Here is a 24,246-nt window from a genome sequence, read left to right on the forward strand (position 1 = left end):
AGATTATGACATGCAAATTTGAGCAGTGAATAAAGCCTCCACACTTGTTCTAAATTTTAGCTCCTCCTACTTGATACCTAAGTCCCATTTGAAGTACTAGCTTTTTTTTTCCTGTAGATTTGCTGTGCATGAGACATCAACAGAACAAATTAACTGTTAGCAGATTCCCCCTTTGTATTCACCAAAGGAATGGTCTATCATCAATATGTATGCACTTGGCAATACTGTGCTGTGGTGGCATTTTGGTTTTACTATTTTTTAACTGAAAGTATCTGTGCTCCGAGATGCTGCTTCTCTCATTTAACATGTGTTTATGAGGATTCTTTTTTCTATTCAACAACGTGTAAGAAGAGATGGTAGAGCACAATCGTTGAAAATTATGGAGTTAGCATTGCTATAAAAAAAATATCTTACTACTGTGGGAAGTATTTAATTAAGTCAGTATTTCTTCTCTTGATCACTAGCACATTTAGAAACCTCTCAGTTGCTCACTGTTAGGCTCCTTTGCTGCCTTGGAGTTATGACAGCTATCAAAGCTTTTGCAGAGCAAAATGGAGAAAGCACCATGTAAAATACTGATTGGAATCAAGTTAGTCCTAATTAATTAAACTTGTTCCAGAACAGAGGAAGACTGATTTCTGTTTCAAGGAAAAAATAACTTACTGATGCCCTTACCTGTTTTAACTCACTGCAATGAATGTAACTAAGTCACAGAGTAGAATGCTGTTCTAGATATTTCAGCACTCTGTAACCTATTGATGGTTTTATATTGGGACTTCCTCTTTTCCCTTCTCATCACCCCCACCCTACAACAAGTGAAGCTATAAACCAATTTTATTTCCATGCACAATCATGCTTGCAGCTTTTAAATTTTTGATTTACTGAGGTAGAACATTACCCTAGTTAACAATATAAACCATTTATGTATTTTGTTTCAGACCTGTATCACTTGCTCTCCAGTTTTCCATTGCAGTAAGACACACATTTCATCCATCTATTCAACCAGCATTTAGACACTGTTTTGCTTCAAGTGCAGCAAAAGTGAATTAGCAACTGCGGGTTATTGTGTGGTGTAAACAGTGAGTTGTTTCACCATACAGCCTTCACAGAGGTGAGTTCTGCAAGTAGCTGTACAAGCAGCATGTGCTGCAGTTCACAGTACAGTTACTGCTGTGCTAAAAGTCTGTCTTTCATCAAGGAGTAGACTAGCTTGAATTTACCAATTATTGTCCTTTAAGCATACCCATGGAACATGTGCTGCCTCCTCATAATAGTTACGTAAGCAGGCTGTCCCTAGTTTCTTTACCTAGTTATATAGATAGAGTAGATATATAGTATGTTAGAAGTACTTCTTCCAAGCTCTTCCCAGGTATGGTAGTCTCTCTTGCAGCTCAGAACTGTTGCAAGTCAACAAAAGTCTCTATTTCCCCCCATACCTCTTCCCTCTTAAGAGTGTTCTGGGAATCTGAGGCTCTAGTATGAGAGAAAATACAATTTAAATTGCCTCACAAATGAAATTGCATTGGCAGTAGGTTAAATCACTACATTTCATCTACTGGACTTGTTATTTGATAGGCATCTGTTACCAATACTTAACTAGAAAGTTTTAAGTTATTTTACTTTGTTCCTTTATCATCCTGAAGTATACTCCCATGTATGTCATGGTCTTTCAAAGAAGAGATGGACACAGTTCATAGACTGAATTTAGGAGATGTTGATTTGCAGGGATCAAAACTAGAGTGTTAAAGACCAAAATATTCCTCTCCTCCCAGCCACACCCATTCTTTTCTTAGCCTTGGGATTTCTGTGAAATAAAAATAGAAGAGAAACTTCCTAGTTGCATAGCAGCAACTAGTTCTGCCAAGTTTTTCAAGGACAGGAAACTAAACAAAGACATTTCTAAGAGAAAATAGTTTTAAAACACATTCCATTATAAAAGTATGTATTTTTTGTGCATAATATATAGTTTAACAATCAAAAGCAGAAACTGTAAACCTTCATTCTTAATAGCATTCAGACATACAAAGATGTACAAGTGTTGATTTCATACCATAGACATGGAAATTAAGCATCTATTCTATAGACAACAGTAAGACATCAAAGAAGCAAACTGTTTTTGACTAACATAAAGGCACCAACTCCCTCACAGATTTGGCTCTTGCTGCATCAAAAGAGTATTGATACTCCGATAATACTCTAGAGTCTCAGAAATTACTTCCTTGTGTCATATTCATTGCAGTATTACAATTTTGATATACTAATCACAGCATTCTATCAGCCAACATGCTCATTTATTGTTAGAGCTCAGGCAAGTCAAGAACAAGGACTTGCAAGGGCCAGGGAGAAGAAAATTCCAATGTTTGCAATGTCCAAATGCTACAGAGCAGGCTTGCACTGTGTAAGCAGAGTAAGGTAATCACTTCGGTCTTCTGTTCCAGGAGACAATCATAATTAAATAACATGCTTTGCTTTCACAATTAGCAGCAAATATTCCTCAAGTTAATCTAAGTTTTTAAGAAGGAAAAAAGGGCATACAAAGTCCCTATGCAGGTGGCTGTTTGAAGTTTACTACACAATGTTCTTAAAAGTACTTCTTTGCTACTTGTATTTTTAAGCACATAATCTTCATTTACTGATCAGGTAGCTAGTGAACTTTTGAAATTCATTAGCATTCCAACAATTACTGGAAGCTAGACAGGAGCCAACTCACATTACTCAAATATCTAGTCCCCTAAAAATGACTTTACCTTACTCACATAAGGCAAACTGCCACTGGCCTAGTTTTACATGCAGCTGCCCCATCCTTTGGTCAGTTGTTTATGTTTTTTGTTTGGTTGGGTTTTTGTTTGGTGGGCTGTTGTGGGTTTTTGTGCGTGTGGTTGTTGGTTTTGGTTTTTTTTTCTTTAAATATCAAGTTGTCCTGGGAGTCAACTGAAAATATACTGGTAGTGCTGACTGGATTTCTACTAAAAAGAAAACAGAACACTTAAACACTGTCTTGCATTTCAGTGGATTAGTGTCATCTCTGACTTGGGTTCAATATTAGTGCCTACAGGGTATTTGTGGGCTGCCCTTCAAAAAAGCACCCCATAATGCTAACAGTTTTAATTATTCCTCCAATCAATTTGGTTTGAAGATTTTTGCCATCCAACACTGAGTATCACAGGTTAGTCCAAAGCATCATTTTCAACTTTAAAACAGGCATAATATATTGCTGGGTGGACTTAAAAATATCTAAGTCACTTGCAATTTAATTATTATCAATATTTCAAGAAAATATTTTCATATTACAGTAAAACCAAAATATTTTTCTTCACAGGAGAGTACTTTACCTCACCTGGTCAGAAACTCCTCTATTCTGCAACAGAGTAAGAATATTTTATTTGCAAGCAAGTTGGACATGTAATATTTCCAATTGCCAGTCCCAAAGTCTGCAATAATAAACCAGTCAGGAATCTATTTAGAACTAGTTTATTTAGAACTAGCATACATAAATAGCTACTGCTTCCTCCAGACTTGTGACAAAGAAGTTTCACAATAAGCTTCACTGGGTTTGGTAGGTTTAAGCAGCACCCTCAAAGTCACTGCTGAGAGCAAACTCTGCACCAGATCTCAATCATTATTTTGCACTGGAGAAAGGCATAACCTGAACTCCAGTGAAAACTGGCCAAAAGAGAATAAGATACAGGATGCAAGCAAACTGCATGCTTTTCTGCTCAGCTTCTTCCAGTTCAGATGCATCATTCAAACACTTAAAAGTTAACTTTTAGATGAGGGGTGTAAAATTTTCCATCAAATAAATACTTTGGAGAGATGGTTTTATTTTCTTCTACTCATGTGTGCATGGGGTTTAGATCAGATATATATATATACACAACAAATATTATCAGAACAATGCAGCATGATTAGTCATGGCCTCCAAACCAATGTAAATTTACAGTAAAGAAATGGAAACCTGTATATCCCTCTGGTTACCATTACCATACAGTTCATGTGCTTAGGAAGTGTTTTAAAGCCCTCAACCCACAAGTTGTAAGTAATGGGCCTCTTCAATTCTGTGATCCACAAATTCACCTCCAAACCAATCATGTGGTTTGGATTGTAAAACTATGGTTAGATGCTAGAGATACAAATCAGACAATGTTCACCTAGTCCCTAGTTTAATGAAGACACTCAACTTATGAGGTATTTCAAACAGTGCAAAGTGCCTTCTCCAACTTTCCACAACTGTGAATTCAGGTTACCCTGCTTGTTCAACTTCAATAAAGGACTGAATTTTCGGTGCAGGAAAATAAAACTTAAAAAAAATAATAAAAAGAAACTGGGAAGAGTAATAAAACATGCAAGAAGATTCTCAAAGCCCTAACACTTGTAGCCCTGAGCAGTGTAAAGAAAGTGAAGGCAGATGAGTAGAAAGAAGTTGGCTGCTTTCTTGGAGTCAAGGCCATGTTTACATGAAGCAATAAAAGAAAACTAATCCCTACAGAAGGGGTACTGCTTCATTTTTCCCAGCCCCTCTTATTTCAGAATAGAAGTCTCACAGATCCATGAATATGGTGGCTTTCAGCTGGAGAGGCTGTCATTGAACAATGACAGCAGGCTTTAATTTTCAATTAGTTTCTTGGCTCTGATGTTGGCTTGCTCAATGCGTTCCCTGTTTGTATCAGCCTGAAAGAGAGAAATTCATAGGTCATTTGCAGACTTGATGCAGAACAATTTAAAAATTCAAACTGACATGAACTTCTGAATTGCAAGGTATCATCATTGTGGTAGAGAGAAGGGGAGCAACTTCTGTATGCTGGAAGTAGTTTTTTTTTTCCCTAGCCAGCATATGCTGTCTATTTTGGCAGAAACAACCAGGAGAAGTAGGTTTTACTCTTTAGCTACTTTTGACAAGCACCAGCTTGCCTCAGCTGGTCAGGAAGCATGTTAACAAAACAAGGGAATAAAAATTCTCTCCCAGTGTTTAGACATCTTAAGGACCTCTACAGAGCAACAAGGTTGCTCTGAAGTAATAGTCACAACTGGGCCTATGGGAATGAAGTCAGATTTATTCTGCTTAGTGCAAATCCCTAGTTTGCATTCACACCCCCTCCAATGTCCTAGTATTGTAACAACATGGTATTTGTAGGAACAAGCTTTAGATTTTATTATTGTTTAATTTACTATAATAAAGCATCAAAAGTGAGGTCACAGCATCTAGGTTGAACAAGTGTCAAAATATAGTTTTACTGATAGGTATGATAAGGAGTTTATAAGTAATTCCCTAATTATGCAGTGTGCTGTGGGGAATGTGCAGGAAGTATAATAAGCACTAAACTAGCTTCTGCCCTTACCATGAGCAGAACTCCTAAGAAACTCAACCTGTGTCAAGTATTAGCCATTTCACACCTTTGTATTGCAATGGGCTGGGCAAAGGACATTTGCAGTTCAAGTCCTTCCCTTCCTGTTCCCTCCTTCCTGCCTTTTGGGTCAAGGGAAAGGGTAGGACAAGAATCTACTATAGAAAAGGGAGACTCTAATCTGTTAACACCACTTTCAAAGCACTAATCTAGTTACTACATCTTCTTCTAAGAAAATGCCAGTAACGTAAGCTTCATTATGGGTTTATTCAGACTAGGAGTCCTGCATAACACTACCAAAAGTCACCCAGTCTAGTCTATTTCCCAGGTGAGTCAGAATCTTTAAAAAAATATAAGTATCAATTCTATTCTGAAGGTAAGCTTAATACTGCTCTTCATTTCTTTACATGATACTGTTGTTTGAAGATTTACAGACATTTGGTTTGGTTTCCATACTGTTCACTACATTTAAGAAGTTATCAGCATAAAAGAATTGTTGGGGAAGATGAAACAGGAAAGCCTTATAAATATGATTGCCTGACAAAAGATTTTGGGAATATGAAAACTACAGGCAACATCGAAATGAAAGCCACTTTTGAAATACCAAGTCTTAGTTACTGAACAACTGGAAAACAATGGTATGGCCAACTGAAGGTAATCCCCTCTTGATGGAACAATACCCTCTGCTTGCAAACAGGTCCAAGGGTCAGAGCAGACCCTACTAGCTCAGCAGAAGGGGTCCAAAGAGTAGTTTTTAGAAGTTAAGATGTAACACTCTATGGTAATATAAGAACTCTTATAGGCTGTATGTAAATGCTATAGGATTTGTATCTTGTATTAGATTGGTTAGTGACAATTAGAATATTCAGTACAGAAGATGATTTATTGTATTGTAACCAGGACTTCAGACACTTCCATTCCTTCCTTTCCTTACTTCCATTCCACTCCACTCTTGCTCTTACACTCTCTCTCTCTCTCTCTTTCCCGTTTACTCTCTTGCTTTCTTGGGCCTGCTCAGAGCTGAGTCTGGCAGCTCTGAGCAGTGCCCCTATACCCAAGCCCTTTACAATAAACCCCATGTGTCCCAAGATCTGACTATAGAGATCTCTCGTCACCGTCCATCCGTCCCGACCGAACCCGCCCGTAACCTACAAAGAATTAATTTAAATATCCTGAGACAAGTTGCCAGTCTCAAAACCAGAACTGCACTTTAATTTTTATTCTGTTGTGTAAAGCAATTCTAACTTGTATACACTGTATTTTAATTAAGTTAGTAATTAAGTTAGTAAGACTTGGTCAGCAAGATTTATTCAAATCACTAAACTAAAACAGCATCAGGCCAAAACAGATGCTTGAATCTACTAGAAACACTATTGCTAAAAACAATAATTCCCACTTGCAGTTTATTTGACCAGGCAGTTTTCAGTCTGCTTTATAAGTTGTAAGAATTTCACACCTCATTTTAAATTCCAAGAAATTTTCTAGTGTACTTTAAACTGTCTGACTTTTTAAACATGGTAATCAGATGTGCAGTTTCAGGGAACAGTGAAGGCATCCTTTCATATAACCATGTTGATTTGCCTTCTCAATACCACAATCCCTTAATTACTAGACAAAACTGAGATGCTGACACAGGTACAACCAGCACTTTTGTCAAACTAGAGGAATTCTGTTCCTTCTGCTTTTAACTCTACTGCACATTTCAATGAGATTTTAAAATTCCCATTTTGTCTTAATACTATAATTTCACAGTAATCCATGTTCACTTCTACGTTTTGAAATCTTTAATATACACTATTCATTAAAGCTTTTGCTTCCTTTCTCAACCAGGATGCCTATAAAATAACTTCTACTCATTTCAGAATATGGGCATTTCTAAAATAGGCTTAATATTCTCATTAAGCTGCCCTTTGAAAGAAACCTCCCCAAAACATTTATATATGCTTAATCTGGTTGGAGAAGCTAACACTTAAGTAATAAATTATATTAAAAAAGAAAGTTACTATTACTAACTTCATGTGCAGATGAGGGCAGACCATTTCCCTGTGCACCTACAAACTCCCTGTCTACCTACAAATTCCAAAGTCTCCCCAGCCCCAATATTAATTCATCCACAAGAATCAGGGCAATGAATTACCTGTGTTTTACTTTACCTTCATTACAGTGACTTTTTAGGAATTCCAGAAGAGCCTTGCTATTGTTAAAACTACCTATTCTCTACCATAAGAAAAAAAATTCCCTGCAAACAACAAAACTCCAGGTATACCTCCAGTAAATGTTTGTCCTTTTGATACCATGAAGTTCATTAGTTTTCAGAGTAAGTAGTAATCTGTGCTGTGTATTTAGGTTTCCTGACACTCAAGCATTTGAATTTTAAGATATGTACCCTATATATATATATATATATATATATATATATATCTCAAGGTATATCTCTTCAAACCACTGCAACGTAGAGGATGGTATAATCTTACCACATATTTGCTGTAAATACAGATAGGACAGTGAGCACATTCTTAATAACCTCTCAGTTACAACCTCTGAACTGAAAGCAGAGAACAGCTTTGATGCTTACCTTTACATTTATCCGGTCTATTTGCTTATTCTGGGCATCAATCTCATTGCCCATATCCAAAGCCATGTTTTTCAAATTCCCAAGAATGTTTCCAACTTGAGCAAGATTTTCATCCATTTCATCTTCTCTGGCATCATTGGTTATCCTGTTCAAATAATTAAGACAATGTTTCAAGAATCAAGAATTTGCTTTTATCTAGCCCAGATTTACTCTAATAGAACTTGTTTGTTTGTTGCACAGTATATTAAAACCAAGGTATGCTTTTCCCCTTTTATGATTTCCTGTATTCCAAGCAAGCATCCACCAAAAAAAGAGTGCTAAGCTAGCCACTACTACAAAAATAGCCTTAAAAATTAATATAGTTACCAGAAGTTTAAGACATGAGTTTCTCTCAAATATACTTTATGACAGTAATATTTTTAACAGTCCCCTCAATAACTGACTTCTAAGCTCTATCATTCTCACATCCAGAAACAGACTGACAATACCACCACTATGTAAAAAAACCAGAAATGTAAGATGAGCACTACAATACTGAAAGTGTAGGTGTCTGCCGTCTCCTCTCCAAGAAGTAACAATTCCTTCAAACAATAATAAAAAATTTACTATTTAGCAACTTCACCTAAAATGCATCTGAAAGAAGCTGACAACTTGTAATAGGATTTGTGCCTTTGAGATGGAGGAATATGAACAGGCAAACCTTGTAATATATCCACCACTTGGTCCTCCAGAAGTCTGAGGCTGCTGCCGATTTATACTTCTTGGTTGCATGGATATTACATGATCTGCTGAGTTCTCCGTTCCATCTCCCCAGGTTGTTCTGTATGCTTTGCTGGCCTCAAAGTTCTTTGTCCTACTCCATAAAAATAAAAAATCTTAACCACTACATCAGAAATATGGCTTCCTGACTGAAATTCAGTATAAATCTAGAATTTTCAGGAACACTTATTGAGAAACATAGATTAAATTTTGTACAGATAAAGCTTTGTCTATATAATACAATTTCTTGTATCTTGATAGTACAAACACAACTGAGTTACTTTCAGGACAGTGATAACTTTGGTCTTAAAAGTGTTAATACAAGAACAGTAATTTCCTTAAAGCAGTACTTCACCAGAAGACAGAAGCTTATGACAGTAACAGGAAAGCTTACCCTGTCATAAAATAGAGTTGCACTTACAACAGGAATTAATCTAGAGTCAAGATTAGTTATCTTTCAGGAAGAAATGAAGATGAATGCAAAAACTCCCTCAAATACCTATACTATGCAAGAAAACCATTAATTGTGACTTTTTTTTATCAAACATAAAAATTACTTGGCAATAGAAAAAGTTAATGTTTCTCATGTTAACTTCGATTATGAAATAATAATGTTTAAATAGCTCTTTCATTCTGCAATTCAATTGTACTAACTCCATTAAATCAACAAACCAACTTACCATTACACCTTTACCATGTAATTCATAGAAGAAAAAAAAAAAATAAAGGACCACACAAAGCAATATCAAGAATCACAGAGCCACAAAAGCAAGAGGGGAAGACAACCTAACAAAATAAACTTATCTAAACTGGGGTCTGTTCTCATGAGTCCTAAAGAACCTATTTTGAGAATATTCTCATGTTCACCTTGTTTTGTGGCATTTTCACGTTTAAGCTAGACAATCCAGACACTGCCATTTTTCTGCTTCTTTAGACACCTGTGAAGGGAAACCTGTAGTGTCTTTCAGTACATCTAACTCTGCAATCACAGGCAGTCAATTTCTAGAGATATCGTGCCTTTCAGTAACCCAGATGTTATACGTTTGAAGAGTTGTGAAATTTACTGGATGAAAAAATATTCCCCCTCATTCTACTGCTGTTTATGTATTCAGTATGGGAAATTATGTCTTATAGGTCAGATGTTACAAAAAGTAATCTAGAATGAATATATCAAGGGGAAAAAATAGAATAATTTCTCAGTTCATAATGGAAATGTAGCACCCAACAAATCCTAAAGAAACTTAAACTAGTCAATTCTAGCTCCTTGTACATACACAGGCTTAAAGAGCTCATTAGATTTACTGCAGCTAGATTGAGTATGATATTTTAATATCATTTATACTAAAGCCATAACAGCAAGAGGTCTTTACATGATTTGCTTCTGGAGAAGCAAAGTCTTAGCTGCCAGAGGCAACTGTGAGGACTTTATTAACAAAAACCAAGCTACCTGAAGACTAGTTGCACGTGTGAAGTAGACAGCTAGAAACAAAATTATTGTTCAAAGTAAGCACAGTTTGGAAAAAAACTTCTCACCACCTGTTTTTAAGACCTGTTTTTCAAATTTCTATACATTCACATTTCTCAAATTTTGTTTCTGCAAAACTAAGGTGATTTACACAACCTGTCAAACCAGCAAAGGCTCAAGCAGTTGTTTCACCATTTCCACAGCTAATAATCCCCTCTGTAGTAATGGACATTTTCTATTCACATCAGTATTACAAAACATCACAGTCACAAGGAGAACCGCATGCAGACAGACATCATGCACATGCAAGCACAAATGCAATAGAAACATCACTTCAGATAGCTGGTTAAATATGCATCTGCACTACTAACACTGACCTTGTCCTAAAATCCACTTTCACCAGTTTAAGTGAATACAGCTTCTTATCCTAGTCTTCATTTTTAGAAAGCAAGCATCAGTGTTAGGAGAGAATGGAGAAGAAAGAGTAGTAAAGATCAACAAAAAGGTAAATTGTTATTAATACATAGATTGCATTACAGAACTGCCAGTATTCTGTGTTTTCACAAAGCTTTTATAAATAATCTAAGCCTAGGAGAAATAAAAAAAATCCAATAATTCAGCAAGTGTTCTGATTTAGCTTATTTAGCATTACACTTTTATGAAAATTATGAAAAGCTGTGGAGGTAACTGGTTGACAAATCTGACATTGACAAAAAGGTTGGTGTAGCAGTAGATATATGAAAGACACTCACTCTTCTTCGCTGCCCTCTACTTACCCATTTTTTTCCTGTACATTACTGTCCAGTTTGGTACACAACTATTTCTGTTCTCGTTATCTGTGTACTTGGAGTGCCACAAGAGTTCATAAATTCTGAGCTTGCTCAGTGTCAATAAGCTGCTTAGCTTCAGTGAAATAAGACTATCAACTACAGAAAACAAAGACTGAGTGTGTCAAAATGCTCAAAGTCCACCAGCTTGATCCAACTAATATAAACCAGTAAGCACACCTATCCAGAGGCCAGGATGTCTGCATTTTCAAGGCACTAAAGCACTAAGATTTTCAGCCTTAGAAGTCACATTCATATCTTTCCTAAATGATCCTCAAAGTACTATTCTGTTGGTGAAGTAGACTCAGCCACTCCAAGGAATTTTTACCTGAAGTTCTGCTACTTCTTCACTGAATGATATTTTTGCTCATGCTAAAGAGCAAACACCAACAAACACACACACTAATCACTTCAGTCACCATACTCAATTTATGTCTCCTTCATTTGGAAGGGCTATGATCACATCCAATTCACACAATCTGGTAATTTATTGCTTAAAGGTAAAGCTAGGACACCATCAAAAATAATTCTGATCATTGTTCAGTCTGTTTACATGTTTAAAAGTGCAAATCAAGTGCCATACTAAATATTAGATTACTTAACTGACTTAGATATGGCAGCCTTAACACTGATGTTATAAAGGTACTGTGAAGAAGGTCTGCAAGAATTTATGTAGCCACTAGTAAAAAGATTATAGCTTTAACACCAGTGTCTGTTCTGTCCTATTCTCACCCTCCCTAAACTATGCATATTTTTCAAATGCTTAGAGAACCAATATTAATTTCCTTCTCCAAAACATAAATTGTCTTGCTTTTAAATTAATACAAAAGCACTGTTGCAAAAAAATTATTTTTGGAATCAAATTTCCAACAGACAGGCACTTACATATAGCTATTTGCAGTCCAATTTGGTCTCATCTGCATGGACATTGATAGTTTTCTACTAAATAGAAGCTTTAAGGAGATTAGGGCAGTATGCTATATAGCAGCTATATTTACAGTAAAAGGGGCACAATGTATGGCTAGATACAAGTAGGCTTCAGTTACTCTCATAGAATTTTAAAGGGATGCAGCTCTACAAACCAAAACAATCAACTTTGTTAGAGATTCAGTGTTTTTTAATTAGCTCTTTTATTAGTGAATGTCTCCTGGTATAGTAGCTATTGGGAATATTCTAGAACTCCAGACCCAAGTACCAATATAACTGACCTGTTACAAGGACAGACACAGAGCCCACAACATTTGTTGAGCTCTGTCAGTGTCTTCTCAGCTTCTCTCATGTCCTTATTTATCTGGTCCATGCCTTCTTCTATACGATTTAGTTGTTCTAGAAGAGAAACAAGTAACCTGAATAAACATGGATTGAGGGAAGGTGGGGGGGGGGGAAATCAATATTTCTTTAAAGCAGGAACAAGTTTCAGTTCTATCTTTATACCAAGACTAGTGACCTTTTTCTTTCCTGCCTTCTAAGATTTTTTTTTTTAATTTTTAAGAAAGATATTCAGTGAGAGGTTTTGTTCACTGTATTACAAATATTTTTCCTATTCTTAGAGTAGCATTTCTGTTGCTACTTTTAGAATAAATGCAGATAGTTACATTCACGTGATGGTGGAAAGAAGCAGCTTCTGTAGCAGAGCTGTATTACATTGTAACTATCATTACCTCTCAACTACTTTAAAACCTCTTTCCAATACTACAAACACACAGGAATAACCATCTAGGAAATCTCATTTTCATCTAAATAATCTTTAATAATAAGCCTTTAGTTTCAGCAACAACTCTTGTATGATAATCCTTTTCTTACACTGATTACATTCTAATATCAATTCTTAGTGTTAGGGAAGAACTTACCTCCTTGTTCATCCAGCATGGTAATAGTTTTGATGCCAACATCCTGGGACTGCAGAAAGAAATTTAGTTGCAGATATAAAACAAGATTGCAGTGCAAAATCAGAAGGTCTGCATATTAAATTTGATAATCCAACCAAGTTTACAATAAGACACTGTGCTTGAAATAACCTCTGTAGTAAAGCTATTATAAGTGTAAAATTATAACCTATGTTAGGCTGATAAGCATCTCACCTGTTACACTATCTCAATTAGTGGGGTTTTTATGGTGTTTTTGTGAGGGTTTTTTTACATTACGACAAGATGATAAAATTTATTGTAATACTCAGACTGAACTGTGATAATGTCTAGCTAGAAAAGTAAACCTAGCTGTGCTTCATTTTGAGAAGTGATACTGGTTCATTCATCCCTACATCCTTCAAGAGGACTGACAAGGCCTTTAGTCCTGGAAGCCAGAATAAAAGAAAGAAAAACAAAGCCTGCAAAACCACTCCTAAGAATTCAGCAGTGAGGAATATACTACAGCAGAGCTCTTTGCTAGCCCAGAGTCTTGGATCTAGCATGCAAGTTGCACCCATGCTGCATAGAATGGCAGCATAGAATGAATCATCAAACTACAATACCAAGAGAAATTACGTTGGCCCATGACATGTACTTAACATTTGTGTGTGAGAGGTATTCATCAGGCTGTGGTGATTCAAATGCCTCACTGATAACAGCAGCATCTTCAGCAAGCCGTAACTGTGTAGAGGAGTAGATTCCTCATACAACTTCACTTCGATAAACCCAAAATACAGATTTGTTTCAAGTCATGTAAAAGGGTGCCAAGAGTTTCATTATCAGCCCTAACTACAGTTAAAGCCAATTAACAGACTGTAAGAAGGTGTATGTAGAATTACTTGTTTAGAACCAAGAGTAGTCCTACCCTACTACCCTACCCGAGCCCTACTGTCCTCATAGTGAAACATTCCCACACTGTTCACAAACTAAGCTAAAAGACAAATGAAAGATGTTATGAATAGCAAATTATGCAGCAGCCAAAGACATAACAGACCAACAGAAGACTTTTTACAACTAATCTGGAGCATCTGGAGATTAGACCATTTTGCTTAAGAGGTAAAAAGGATATTGATTCTTCTGTAATGTGATATAATGTGAAAATCATGAAGGTTATATCATTCTAATGCTACTACTGAATTAAAGCAGCAACTTTTAACGATGAAGTGTATGTGCCTTGAGAAAGACAAAAAAACTGTTTAAAATCACTTTGTGACAGTTAACATGCTGCTTTTTATGCTTAAGCCAGAGAATTTAAAAGCTTTTCCTTACCTCAATGGCCAAGCCAAGAATCCTTCTTGTGCTTTCCAAAGACTAGAAAAAGAATTTTAAAATGAGTGCATTAATTAGTTATATACACCACAGTGCCTGAAAGTCTTCTTTGCCACTTCATTGTAGCAAGGCAATAGTATACAAAGGTTCATCACCTTGTCTATATTTAATACATGCTACAACACGCTCATAGTGGCAGCACATCAGTTTTTCTTGATTTTTAGTTCTTGCTATTATTTTTCTTATCCCATTGGAAAGTCATTATAAAAGATGACATATTAAAATGAATTTTAGTGAAATAAGAAAGCCATGAAGTATATCAATATGATTAACAATGCTGTAGGTGCCCAAACACCATCATATCAGTAATCAAGACTGGGTGATCAGTCACCCAGTTAAGTCACTCACTTAAGTCACTCAGTTAAGTAAGTGACTTTCAAATTCAGAAGTCAAAATTCATTCTTATTTTTAGGAGTAGTCTTCACTCCAGTATTTACCAAGTAAAGTGAAAATTTAAAACATTCAGCTATAACCTTACAGAATCACTATCCTGGTCTGTCCTTATTTTTAAAAGACATTCTAATCTTTTCAGACGAGTACTGTAATCCCAGATGTCTTCCTGTAATAGTTACCTCATCAGTGACCTGGTTGGCCCTCAGCTGAATTTCTTCAGGTGATAGCTCATCCATGATGAGGAAGAACTACTTGTAAGCAATCACGTTAAAGAGAACCTTCCCCCTGTAATAAGATACCAAGTAAGCATCACAATTATCCTTTCATCAGTATTTTGAGTTGAAACTAGAAGACAGTTCAAAGAATGAGAGCCTGTACATTTAATTCTGCTCAGTAAAACATCTCATTAGGATTAGAAGACACTAAAATAATTATTCAGCTGAGATGACCTAACTGAGGAGCTAAAAGAAATATAGGAACAATCAGTATATGAAGCAGTTTTCTTTCCAAGATTTAGCTTCCTAAACATTTTTTTAAAAATTCTATTGTTAGTTAGGTAAAAAACAGGAAATAAGGTCTTAAAATAACAAACTTCTCCATGCTAGAAAAAAACATTGGTTTGCCCAGTAATCTAGAAATAAATCCATTAAGACATTTAAGTTACTAGCATAAACTTTAAGTGTTCTTCCATTTCCATTGCAGAATTTCAATAGTCAGAAAAAGGGGAAACATTCTCAGATGAAACACTACCTAAAATGATCCAGTAACACTCTAGAAATGGTTGTTGTTATTGCATGGTGAATTCCTCAAATGCAAAAGAACCTGCAAAGGTTTTAACTGGTATGTTGCAACTGTAGCAAAGGTTTTCTCATCTACCTCTCTCATAATAAACATAAGGTCATAACTGAAGTCCCGACACACCATGATTTACCTTTTGCTATAAACAGAAGAGATATATTTTGCCTAAAGATATGAAATGAAAAAGCAATCGCACCAATCCCATAAATAACCTATCAGAGACAGGTCTTTCAGAGCTAAGAATCTGCATTTTTGTTGGAGGAATGGTATTAAAGCCAGCACTCCTAGCAATGGGAAAACAGAGCTCACAGGCTATACAAGAATTTAATGAGATAGCACATAAGCTGAGACTTAAGAGGATATTTTTCCCCAAAGAATTTTCCCCCTTAACTTTAAACTAATCCTTGACCTTTCACATGAGTAGCTTCCAATTAAGTTCATGTTACCAACGAATATAGTTCCAAACATCCTGCTTGACTTGATCCATTTTCCCCTACAAGATCAGTATTTTAGAATATATAACATACATAATTGCTCCTAGGAGGGTAAATTTATGCAGATTTTCCCAGCTGTTACCCCACAGCTCTTCACAGGAAGTGCGCATAACTCTGATAGTGAACTGAAATCAAGACACCTAAATCCCTTACAGCTGAAGTACTTCAGGATTTAAAGAATATTTCAGCAGGTTTGATCTTCAGCACCTAGCATAACCTGAGACTGTGGCTCTAGGAGATTTTTCTAAAGTAGATGTCAATGCAAGTTAGTTTTTGCTAACATTAAAAAAAAAAAAAAAATCAAGATATTCTCACACAAGGCTTCTAAATAACTGTTTGCAGTAGTCCAATTTCAGTGTATAATCAGAGGAATACCTTTTCATTCACAAGCTTAAGGCTTTCATGAGGTTTATTTTAGGCAGTTCCAGCTTTGAATTTGGGAACGCCCTTCAAGCTGATTTGCACAGCGAAGGACCAGTAAACCTGGGATAGGGAGGAAAGTACATATTTTCACTGAATTAGATTAAGCAAAGGAAAATGACATCAAGCTGGTTCTTTGGATGAAGATCTTGCACTCACTTAATATTCAGAAATTCTATGAAAATTCAATTATATATTCAGTCGTATCAAACAAGCAGTATCTCAATTACTGCAATTGTTGCAGGCTTGGCAGCCTTTCCCTGCTTTGAGTACCACCATTCAAGTACTGTTGAAGCTGTGAGCCATAAAATACATCTCATCTTGGACATCAGAATGAATATCACATCCCCGCCCTATAACAACTTCTCAAGAGTCCCATTGTAATTGCAGAACAAGGCTGGAAATGCAGCTGTATTCCCAGAGCAACCTGGAGATTTCTTTTTCATTAGCTCAGTGTTCTGCTTCCCCTTGCAGCTGTGGGTTTAGACTACCCAGAATTTCACATACCAGCATAAGCACAACTGCAAGCTGTACAATGTAACCCTAGCTTAGAAGCTGTGTTTGAATTACCCAAGAGCCATATTGCAGCCAATGATACACAACACAACAGCTTCTTTGGCTTTTGGGGTGAGAGCATGACAACAGTATTTGTAAACATACATAAGGAGGATTTGTTTATAAAAGAAGTCTTTAAAGGGTAAAAAGACTCTTATATTTGAACAATTGCTTGCAAATATATTATACTACTACCTTCATGTCAAGGAGGCATCCAAAACCTGAAGAACGTATATATACTTTTCATCAAAACCTGAGTTTTGTGTTTTATTCAATACTGCCAGAATACTGTCCTGTGCTACTAGAACTACAAGTTCATGGAGAAACCATTGAAAAACAAGCCAGTAGTGAGACTTAAAAAAGGAGAAGAAAGGTGACAACTCCCAAACTAGGAATACTAGGTGATGCAGTTTGGAAGGTAACTTCATGAAGTTATGAATTAACTTTGGTCTGTCATAAATTAACTTCAGGACTGAAGCTCACATATACTCTAGTAAATTAATCATGGGCTTTGCAACTGTGCTTTTATTAATAAAATCCTATGAAAGACAATGCCATGTGAAATATGATAGTAATTACATGAAGAGACACAGCAATCACATGAAGAGCTACTTCATGTAGTATTAGCTACCAAACTATTCCCCGTCCACTTTGTCCTATTCATGTTAGCTGACAAAGGAACGTGCAATCCACTTTTGATACAAGTAAGTCAGCAGTAACATACTAAACCAGAAAGCATCTGCTTACATCTGACATCAGACAATGGCTTGAAAACACAAGTATTTGCCACCAAATCCCAGAATACGTCAGGCTGGAAGGGACCACAGTGGGTCATTTGGTCCAACCTCTCTGCTCAAACAGGGTCATTCCAGAGCACACGGCACAGGATTACATCCAGATGGCTCTGGACTATCTCCAGTGAGGGAGACTCCACAACCTCTCTGGGCAGCCTGTTCCAGTGCACGGCCCCCAGAACAGTAAAGAAGCTTTCTCCATGTTCAGGTGGAACTTCCTGTGCATCCGTTTCTGCCCGTTGCCTCTTGTCCTGTTGCTTGGCACAACTGAGCAGAGCCTGGCTCCATCCTCTGACACCCTCCCTTCAGATACTCATAGACATCGATGAGTCCCCTCTCAGTTGTCTCTTCTTGAGGCTGAACAGGCCCAGCTCCCTCAGTCCTTCCTCACAAAAGAGATGCTCCAGTTGGCCATTCATCCTCACTGCACTCCACTGGACCCACTCCAGGAGCTCCATGTCTCTCTTGTACTGAGGAGCCCAGAATGGGACACAGCACTCCAGATGTGGCCTCCTCACCAGGGCTGAGTAGAGCAGAATCACCTCCCTGGACCTGCTGGCAATGCTCTTCCTAATGCACCCCAGGACACCACTGGCCTTCTTGGCCACATGGACACTGCTGGCTCAGGGACAGCTTGTTGTCCACCAGGACCTGCAGGTCTCTCCTGGCAGAGCTGCTCTCCAGCAGGTCGGCCCTCAGCCTGTGCTGGTGCCTGGGGTTGTTCTTCCCCAGGTGCAGACCCTGCATTTGCCTTTGCTGGATTTCAGACAGTTCTTCCCTGCCCATCTCTCCAACCTGTCGAGGTCCTTCTGAAGGGCAACACAGCCCTCTGAAATCTCAGCCACTCCTCCCAGCTTGGTGTCATCAGCAAACCAGTTCCAACAGCTGACAGACAGGCTTTGTGTTCCCCTAGCTTGCTCATATCTTCTTGAATAGCTCCACTGCCAGCCAGCAAGAAGTTCTACAGAAACACACAGCATTCCACCTACTTTCGCCCTAAATCAATAGTATTTGGTCTTGAAACTGTTTATAAATTGACCTAACAATGAAGAAATCCAGCTTCAAGATGCGGAGGAAAAACCCTTCCAACACAACAGACACAGAGGGGAAAAAAAAGTTACTTTGAGGATTCTTCAAAGCTGAGGTATGCCTGTGCTTATCTTCTGATACTCATATTTGGACACCTGGAGTGTTTTGCCTCTTGTGAGATGAAACCATAATTTAAAGTGATGTCTCATATAATTGCTAGGATAAATGACCCATGTGTGAGTAAGCTAAGTAACACCATTCAAAACACTTGGTTAAGAGAAATGTTCTGACAACCTTTTATCATAGATAAAGGGTTCAGCTATTTGCTGAACTTTTCCAATTATTTCTTGAGGTCTTACATCACTGGAAAGTGACAGAACCTCTCTTTTTTTCTCTAGACTTCCCAGTAAGCTTACCCACCTTCACTTTTCAGACGTTGCCACTAGAGTATGTAAAAACAAGACATGTTAAGATTTCCTTCTTAAGACAGGCATAAGAAAGCATGCTCTTTGAATTAGTTTGATTATAATGTCTGTTTAAAGTTGAATATCCAAGCCAAATGCATTAGACTAAAAAAACCCATCATTTTATTTCCGTTAGTTTGCAGCATTGCTTTTGTAGGCAAAGACACAACCTACACAGTAGTTCTGCAGAGGCAAGTAGTGTCATAAGGCAGAACAGAAAAAGACATTCCCTAGGCAATAAAGACTTCTCACCACACAGCAGTTTAAAACATTAAAGAAGAGCACACAACAGTAATTTAAAACAAACAAAACATTTCCAAAACAAGCTGTTTCCAAAGATGTAAATACACACTTGATAGTTGCAGGCCTAATTGGAATAGCTGAACATACCAGGTGCCTTTCATGCAAGACACCTCTAAAGAAAATTTAGCACCCAAGATGAGGCCATTTGGATTGAAATAACCCAGCTGTTCCAACAGAACACAGTATACATACATAAAGAAAGGATACTTGTTTCCCCATCTTTCTGCCCAGGAATCATAAAGCATCCTTTGAGGTATCCAGCTCTTATGTTAATGATATATGACAAAACTATTTTATACCCAAGGCATTAAGACTACTCAGTAAAGACAAAATATACAGAGAGAAAAAACTTGATATGGCTAAAGTGTACCTGACGTGTATTTTTGTTATGATAACACTTGCTAAGGCAAGCATTTATTTTAATATTGATGCTCAATGTCTATTTTCTTTGGTTTCCCTCTCCTACCATTTAAAAAATCCTAACCCCCAAAAAAAGACAAAAGTCTAAAAAGATATTTCATAATTATAACAATATTCTGCTATTTTTGTTTAATTTTCTTTCTAGATTGGCAAGTTTTAAACAAGAATCTAATGTGCCTAAATACAAAGCAATGCTCCTTTAAGGAAGGATGTGATGTCAGCTGTATTTACTTTTTGTTATCAGTTCTCTGCAGTTATTTGCTCAGTTAAACACATTTCAGCACAACTCCCCTTCTGCCCCTTTCATAGGAAGGCCTGATACCTACAGATATACAAAACCAAATCTGCTACAAAAATATATTTTCTTGAATTAACTGGGCTCATTAAACTTTTCTACTAGGAAGCAGACTACAACACATTCACTGCCTTATAAAAAGAAAGATTCATTGAGAAACCAGAGCAGCCAGGAAATAAACGCATGGCCTGCAAATCATAAGAACCTGATTTTTACTGCCGTGCTTTATCTTGGAGATGGTGCAGGACAGAAAGTTCTTTGAAATTCCAATTCCAACCTAAAGCTTTAGATCTCTTCACAAGACTATTCATGCTGAGCTAAGCCATCCTGTAAGTTCGCCACTATAACACGTATCATAACTATGACATTGCTGCCCAAGGCAGTTGAGGATGGATTAGGCTTAAGTTACTTCTATCTCCTGAACAAGAGGAAACAAAATTACGTCTGCACAGCCTTTTTCGCACTTACTATCCATTTAGTCATGGCCTCAAAAACCCTAGAAACCTTTCCATTCACTCTACGTGAGGTTGTTAGGCTGGAGAGGACTGAGAAAAAGACAAAGCAAAGGTGATTTTACAGAACTGTTTAAAAACTCAAGATGTTTCTTGCAAAATAATGAGGGACACAACAAGCACTTTTGGGCCGATTTTAGCATGGTGCCAGATCCATGCAAAGCATCACTGGCTTAGTGATCCTAATTTTGTTAATAGAGCAGCTGAAGCATTTTAGTGGGTTCTTTGTCTAACTTGAAAAAACTGGAAGGTGACACAGACTGATGTGAGCTATGGCTATGTCTGTATTAGCAGTAGGGTGATCCAGAGAGAGTACAGTGCAAGTTTTTGCTTTGGAAAAGCACTGCTCACATTGCCACATTTGAGGTGGATCAGTCACAAGCATGGAGTTCTGTCCCAACCCCAGCTATTGAACTGAGAGCTAAGATCTGCCAAGCCAGAACTTTCACAGTGAGATAGGAGCAAATTCAGGGTTAGTTATACCCACAGTGATCTAGTGTCCGCATGTACATGCCCCCAGGTTGAAATATCTGCTTGTGATCAGAAAGCTAAGGAAGTATCACTTCATCCAACAGCAGCTCACTGGCTGGGTTTCCCGATAAGAGGCACATTCAAACTTGGGCAGGGGGGGAGGTAATAAATCACTTGAATAGAAAGACCCTCAAGATCAAAGTACTGTTGTATGCAGCCAGCAACAATATAATCATCTTTGCCACCCACCTTCCCAAAGCACACTGTAAAAAATGAACATGAAATCTTTCTTTGTTGTCTATCTCATTGGCCTAAGACACTCCACTGCACCACTAAGGGTTCTTCTTGCAAGTGTTTTCATTTTTATTTAGAATTACTTGCCAACTGGAAGCCAGCTATTTATACCAACACATTCAGTTTCCAATGTAAACAAGTTTCAAAAGCCATTACAACAGTGACTTTGCAAGGTATTTTCAAGGTTTTTTTTAATACCAATAATGTTCGGAGATTTATAAGACACTTCCATGGTAATGGAACTATAGTAGGCAAGTCACATGATTTGAATATGCTTTTCTTCAGCACTTAGCTGAGAAGCAATTCTAATGCTTACTATCTCTAGGAAAAAAGAAAACTTAACTCCTTGCTTTATGACAGTCACAGCACATTAAGGCTGTGCTGTCCAAAGCACTCAAAACCCTTACTGATCCTTATGAATTTAAATGAACTGCAAGGTGCCAAAAGGCCTCATAAAGTGGTTGTTCAATTCCAATTACACTGTCCACATCTGGACATGGAAAGGCTGACAAAAGTGATGAGTTTTCTAAAGCCAGACAGGTCTACTTGCACCAGACCAATAAATTGTTTTGGTTGCTGGCACTTTCACAAACCCACCCTGAATAAGATTTTTGTCCTGCATCTCTGGCTGACAAGCAGCAGTTCTGTGCCTCTGACAGGCTGAATGCCTCTCAGAAATTTGTCATATATCCATCACATTTGCTACATATTAAACTAGTTCCTTACTCAGCATCTGAAGGTCCTCTATTTGCACCTACCCCTTTTGCTGTGAAGTCATGCTTTTAATCAATACCACAAACTTCTCTTCCTCCTTCACTGATAACTTGTAAACTGGGGGGGGGATAGCTATCCAGTACATTTGCAAGGATGATTGAGAAATACAGCCTATGCCTTCTTACCACAAAGATAGGAACTAGATGATGATACAACCCTGCTGTTGCAGCAACTGACTGAAAGCCAGTATCTCATGAGCTGTATTTTTAGCTGTCAGTGAATTGGTACAGCCTCAGGTGATCATGGATGCTCTCAGTTCCTTCTCTTGTAAAGGGATCTGTTCCCCTCCCTAAAGATGGAACAATTCATAGAACAATATTCTTAGATATGTGAATGTTAAGCATTAATTTTCTCTGCATGCTTGCAAAGGTCACAATTAGACAGTTTATTAGATAGCTTTGTGGTTAGGGATGGAGGGTTTTTTGTTCTCTCAAATTCTTCATATCACTAATACAGAAAAGTTGGCTTTTTAAAATCCTTCTTTAACACAAACAGCTATCCTACTTGCTAGGTAGCTGAAATTCAGCCCAGCTAATGCAGGGTGCCACAAGGTATCAGCACCAGAATGTACTCCTCCAGATGATTATGTCTACAAGATAAATGAATAAAGCATCTGTGACCCTGGAGGAAGAGGCCAGGGCCCACGACCAAGACACTACTCTGCATGCTTCCTGCTTTCTCTTATCAGCTTCCTGAACGCACTGCACAGAGGCGATAGCACAAAGAATAGGCCACCAATGCCACCTCCTCTGTGCTGTGTGTTCAATTCTACACTCATCCCAACAACTCATTTTTGTCCCTGAAAAAGCCTCATGAAACCTCCTCCAAACCAGATACTGGACAATACAAATTCACAGTCAAACTCTGATCCACTTATGGACAGTAACAGATTCCATTTCTCCTAATGACACAAATTGTGCTATATAATATATATATAATAAAATAATATAATAACCTACTTCAAAAACTGCAGAGCAGAGGAAGTCAGGCATATAGACTGGCTACTAGACTGCCAATAAGCAATAAAGTACTCAAATCAATCAATCAAGCAAGTAACTGACATCACAACAGGCTTTTCCTTTGTCCCTAAACACCTTCCTACATAGTTGTTCCCTCTACAGCAGAGAATTAGGTTTGTTTATGAAGAGGAAGTAAAGCAACACCCTTAGTTCTAAACACTGACGATCTAGTGCCCTTTTTAGGGGAACAAAAAAACAGTTAGGCAAATAGTCAGAGAGGCTGCACAAATAAATTTCCGAAGTTCCTTTACATCGTTTACTTAAGAGTGTCAAGTCACATGTTGACTTCACATTGAGTGAAAGAGAAAGAAAGCGAAAAATAAAGCCGACTCGTCAGTAGCTTCCCAGAAGGACACCAAAGACATCGAGACATACAAGTGAGAGAAGCACAAAAAGCACTTCAATGCTTATTATTACATTATTTCTTAATGTTACAGATTAGTCTAAAGGCAGCAGGACAGAATACATAAGTTTAAGAAGACGCAACAAGAGGTGGGTTTTCCCCTGAATTCTACTAACAGCGCAATTCACGGGCTCCCACCATGCAAAGAAAAGCCACCTGGCCATGGCACTGCCGCCCCCGGGAGGGGCGAGCCCACGAGGCCTCCCCGCACGCGGGGGCGGGCGCAGCCCACCGCTGAGGCGGGGGCTCGGAGAACCCGGGCCCAGACCGCCCCATTATCCCGCGCAGCTGATACAGGGCGGCAACCGCAGGGCCAGCGCGGCCAGACCGCGCCAGGCCCGCCTCGCCCCACGGAGGGCCCCCGGCAGCCCCAGCCCGCCCCGCACAGGACGCTACGCGGCAGCGAGGAGAACACGGACCGGATCAGCCAGCCTGCCGCCCCGCCCGGGGCGCTGCAAGCTGACAAAACCCAACCCGGCACACACCTACCGGCACCGCCGCCGCTCCCTCCCGCCGGGCCGGGCCACCCCTTTAAGCGCTCATGTCCCGCCCGTCCCCGCTGCCCAGCGGCGGCCCGCGCGCGTCACCACCGCCCCCGGAAGCG

General features: G+C 38.3%; 1 protein-coding gene across 2 annotated transcripts; it reads right to left on the reverse strand.

Annotated features, from left to right (window-relative positions):
* Positions 1–1,925: 1,925 nt before the first annotated feature.
* SNAP23 (synaptosome associated protein 23) lies at positions 1,926–24,215 on the reverse strand. 2 transcript variants are annotated; one of them, XM_032110678.1, is made up of 8 exons: positions 24,128–24,215; positions 14,777–14,882; positions 14,145–14,186; positions 12,819–12,867; positions 12,177–12,294; positions 8,618–8,770; positions 7,918–8,062; positions 1,926–4,668 (listed from the first exon to the last, which is right to left on the reverse strand). In XM_032110678.1, the coding sequence occupies exons 2-8, from the start codon at positions 14,831–14,833 to the stop codon at positions 4,603–4,605; spliced, it is 630 nt and encodes a 209-aa protein (XP_031966569.1). In that variant the 5' UTR covers positions 14,834–14,882; positions 24,128–24,215; the 3' UTR covers positions 1,926–4,602. The 2 variants fall into 2 exon arrangements, with proteins under 2 accessions (XP_031966569.1, XP_031966568.1); XM_032110677.1 differs by having other exon boundaries at positions 24,132–24,214.
* Positions 24,216–24,246: the final 31 nt, after the last annotated feature.

The sequence above is a fragment of the Corvus moneduloides genome, chromosome 6, assembly GCF_009650955.1.
Source record: "Corvus moneduloides isolate bCorMon1 chromosome 6, bCorMon1.pri, whole genome shotgun sequence".
Classification (NCBI taxonomy): domain Eukaryota; kingdom Metazoa; phylum Chordata; class Aves; order Passeriformes; family Corvidae; genus Corvus; species Corvus moneduloides.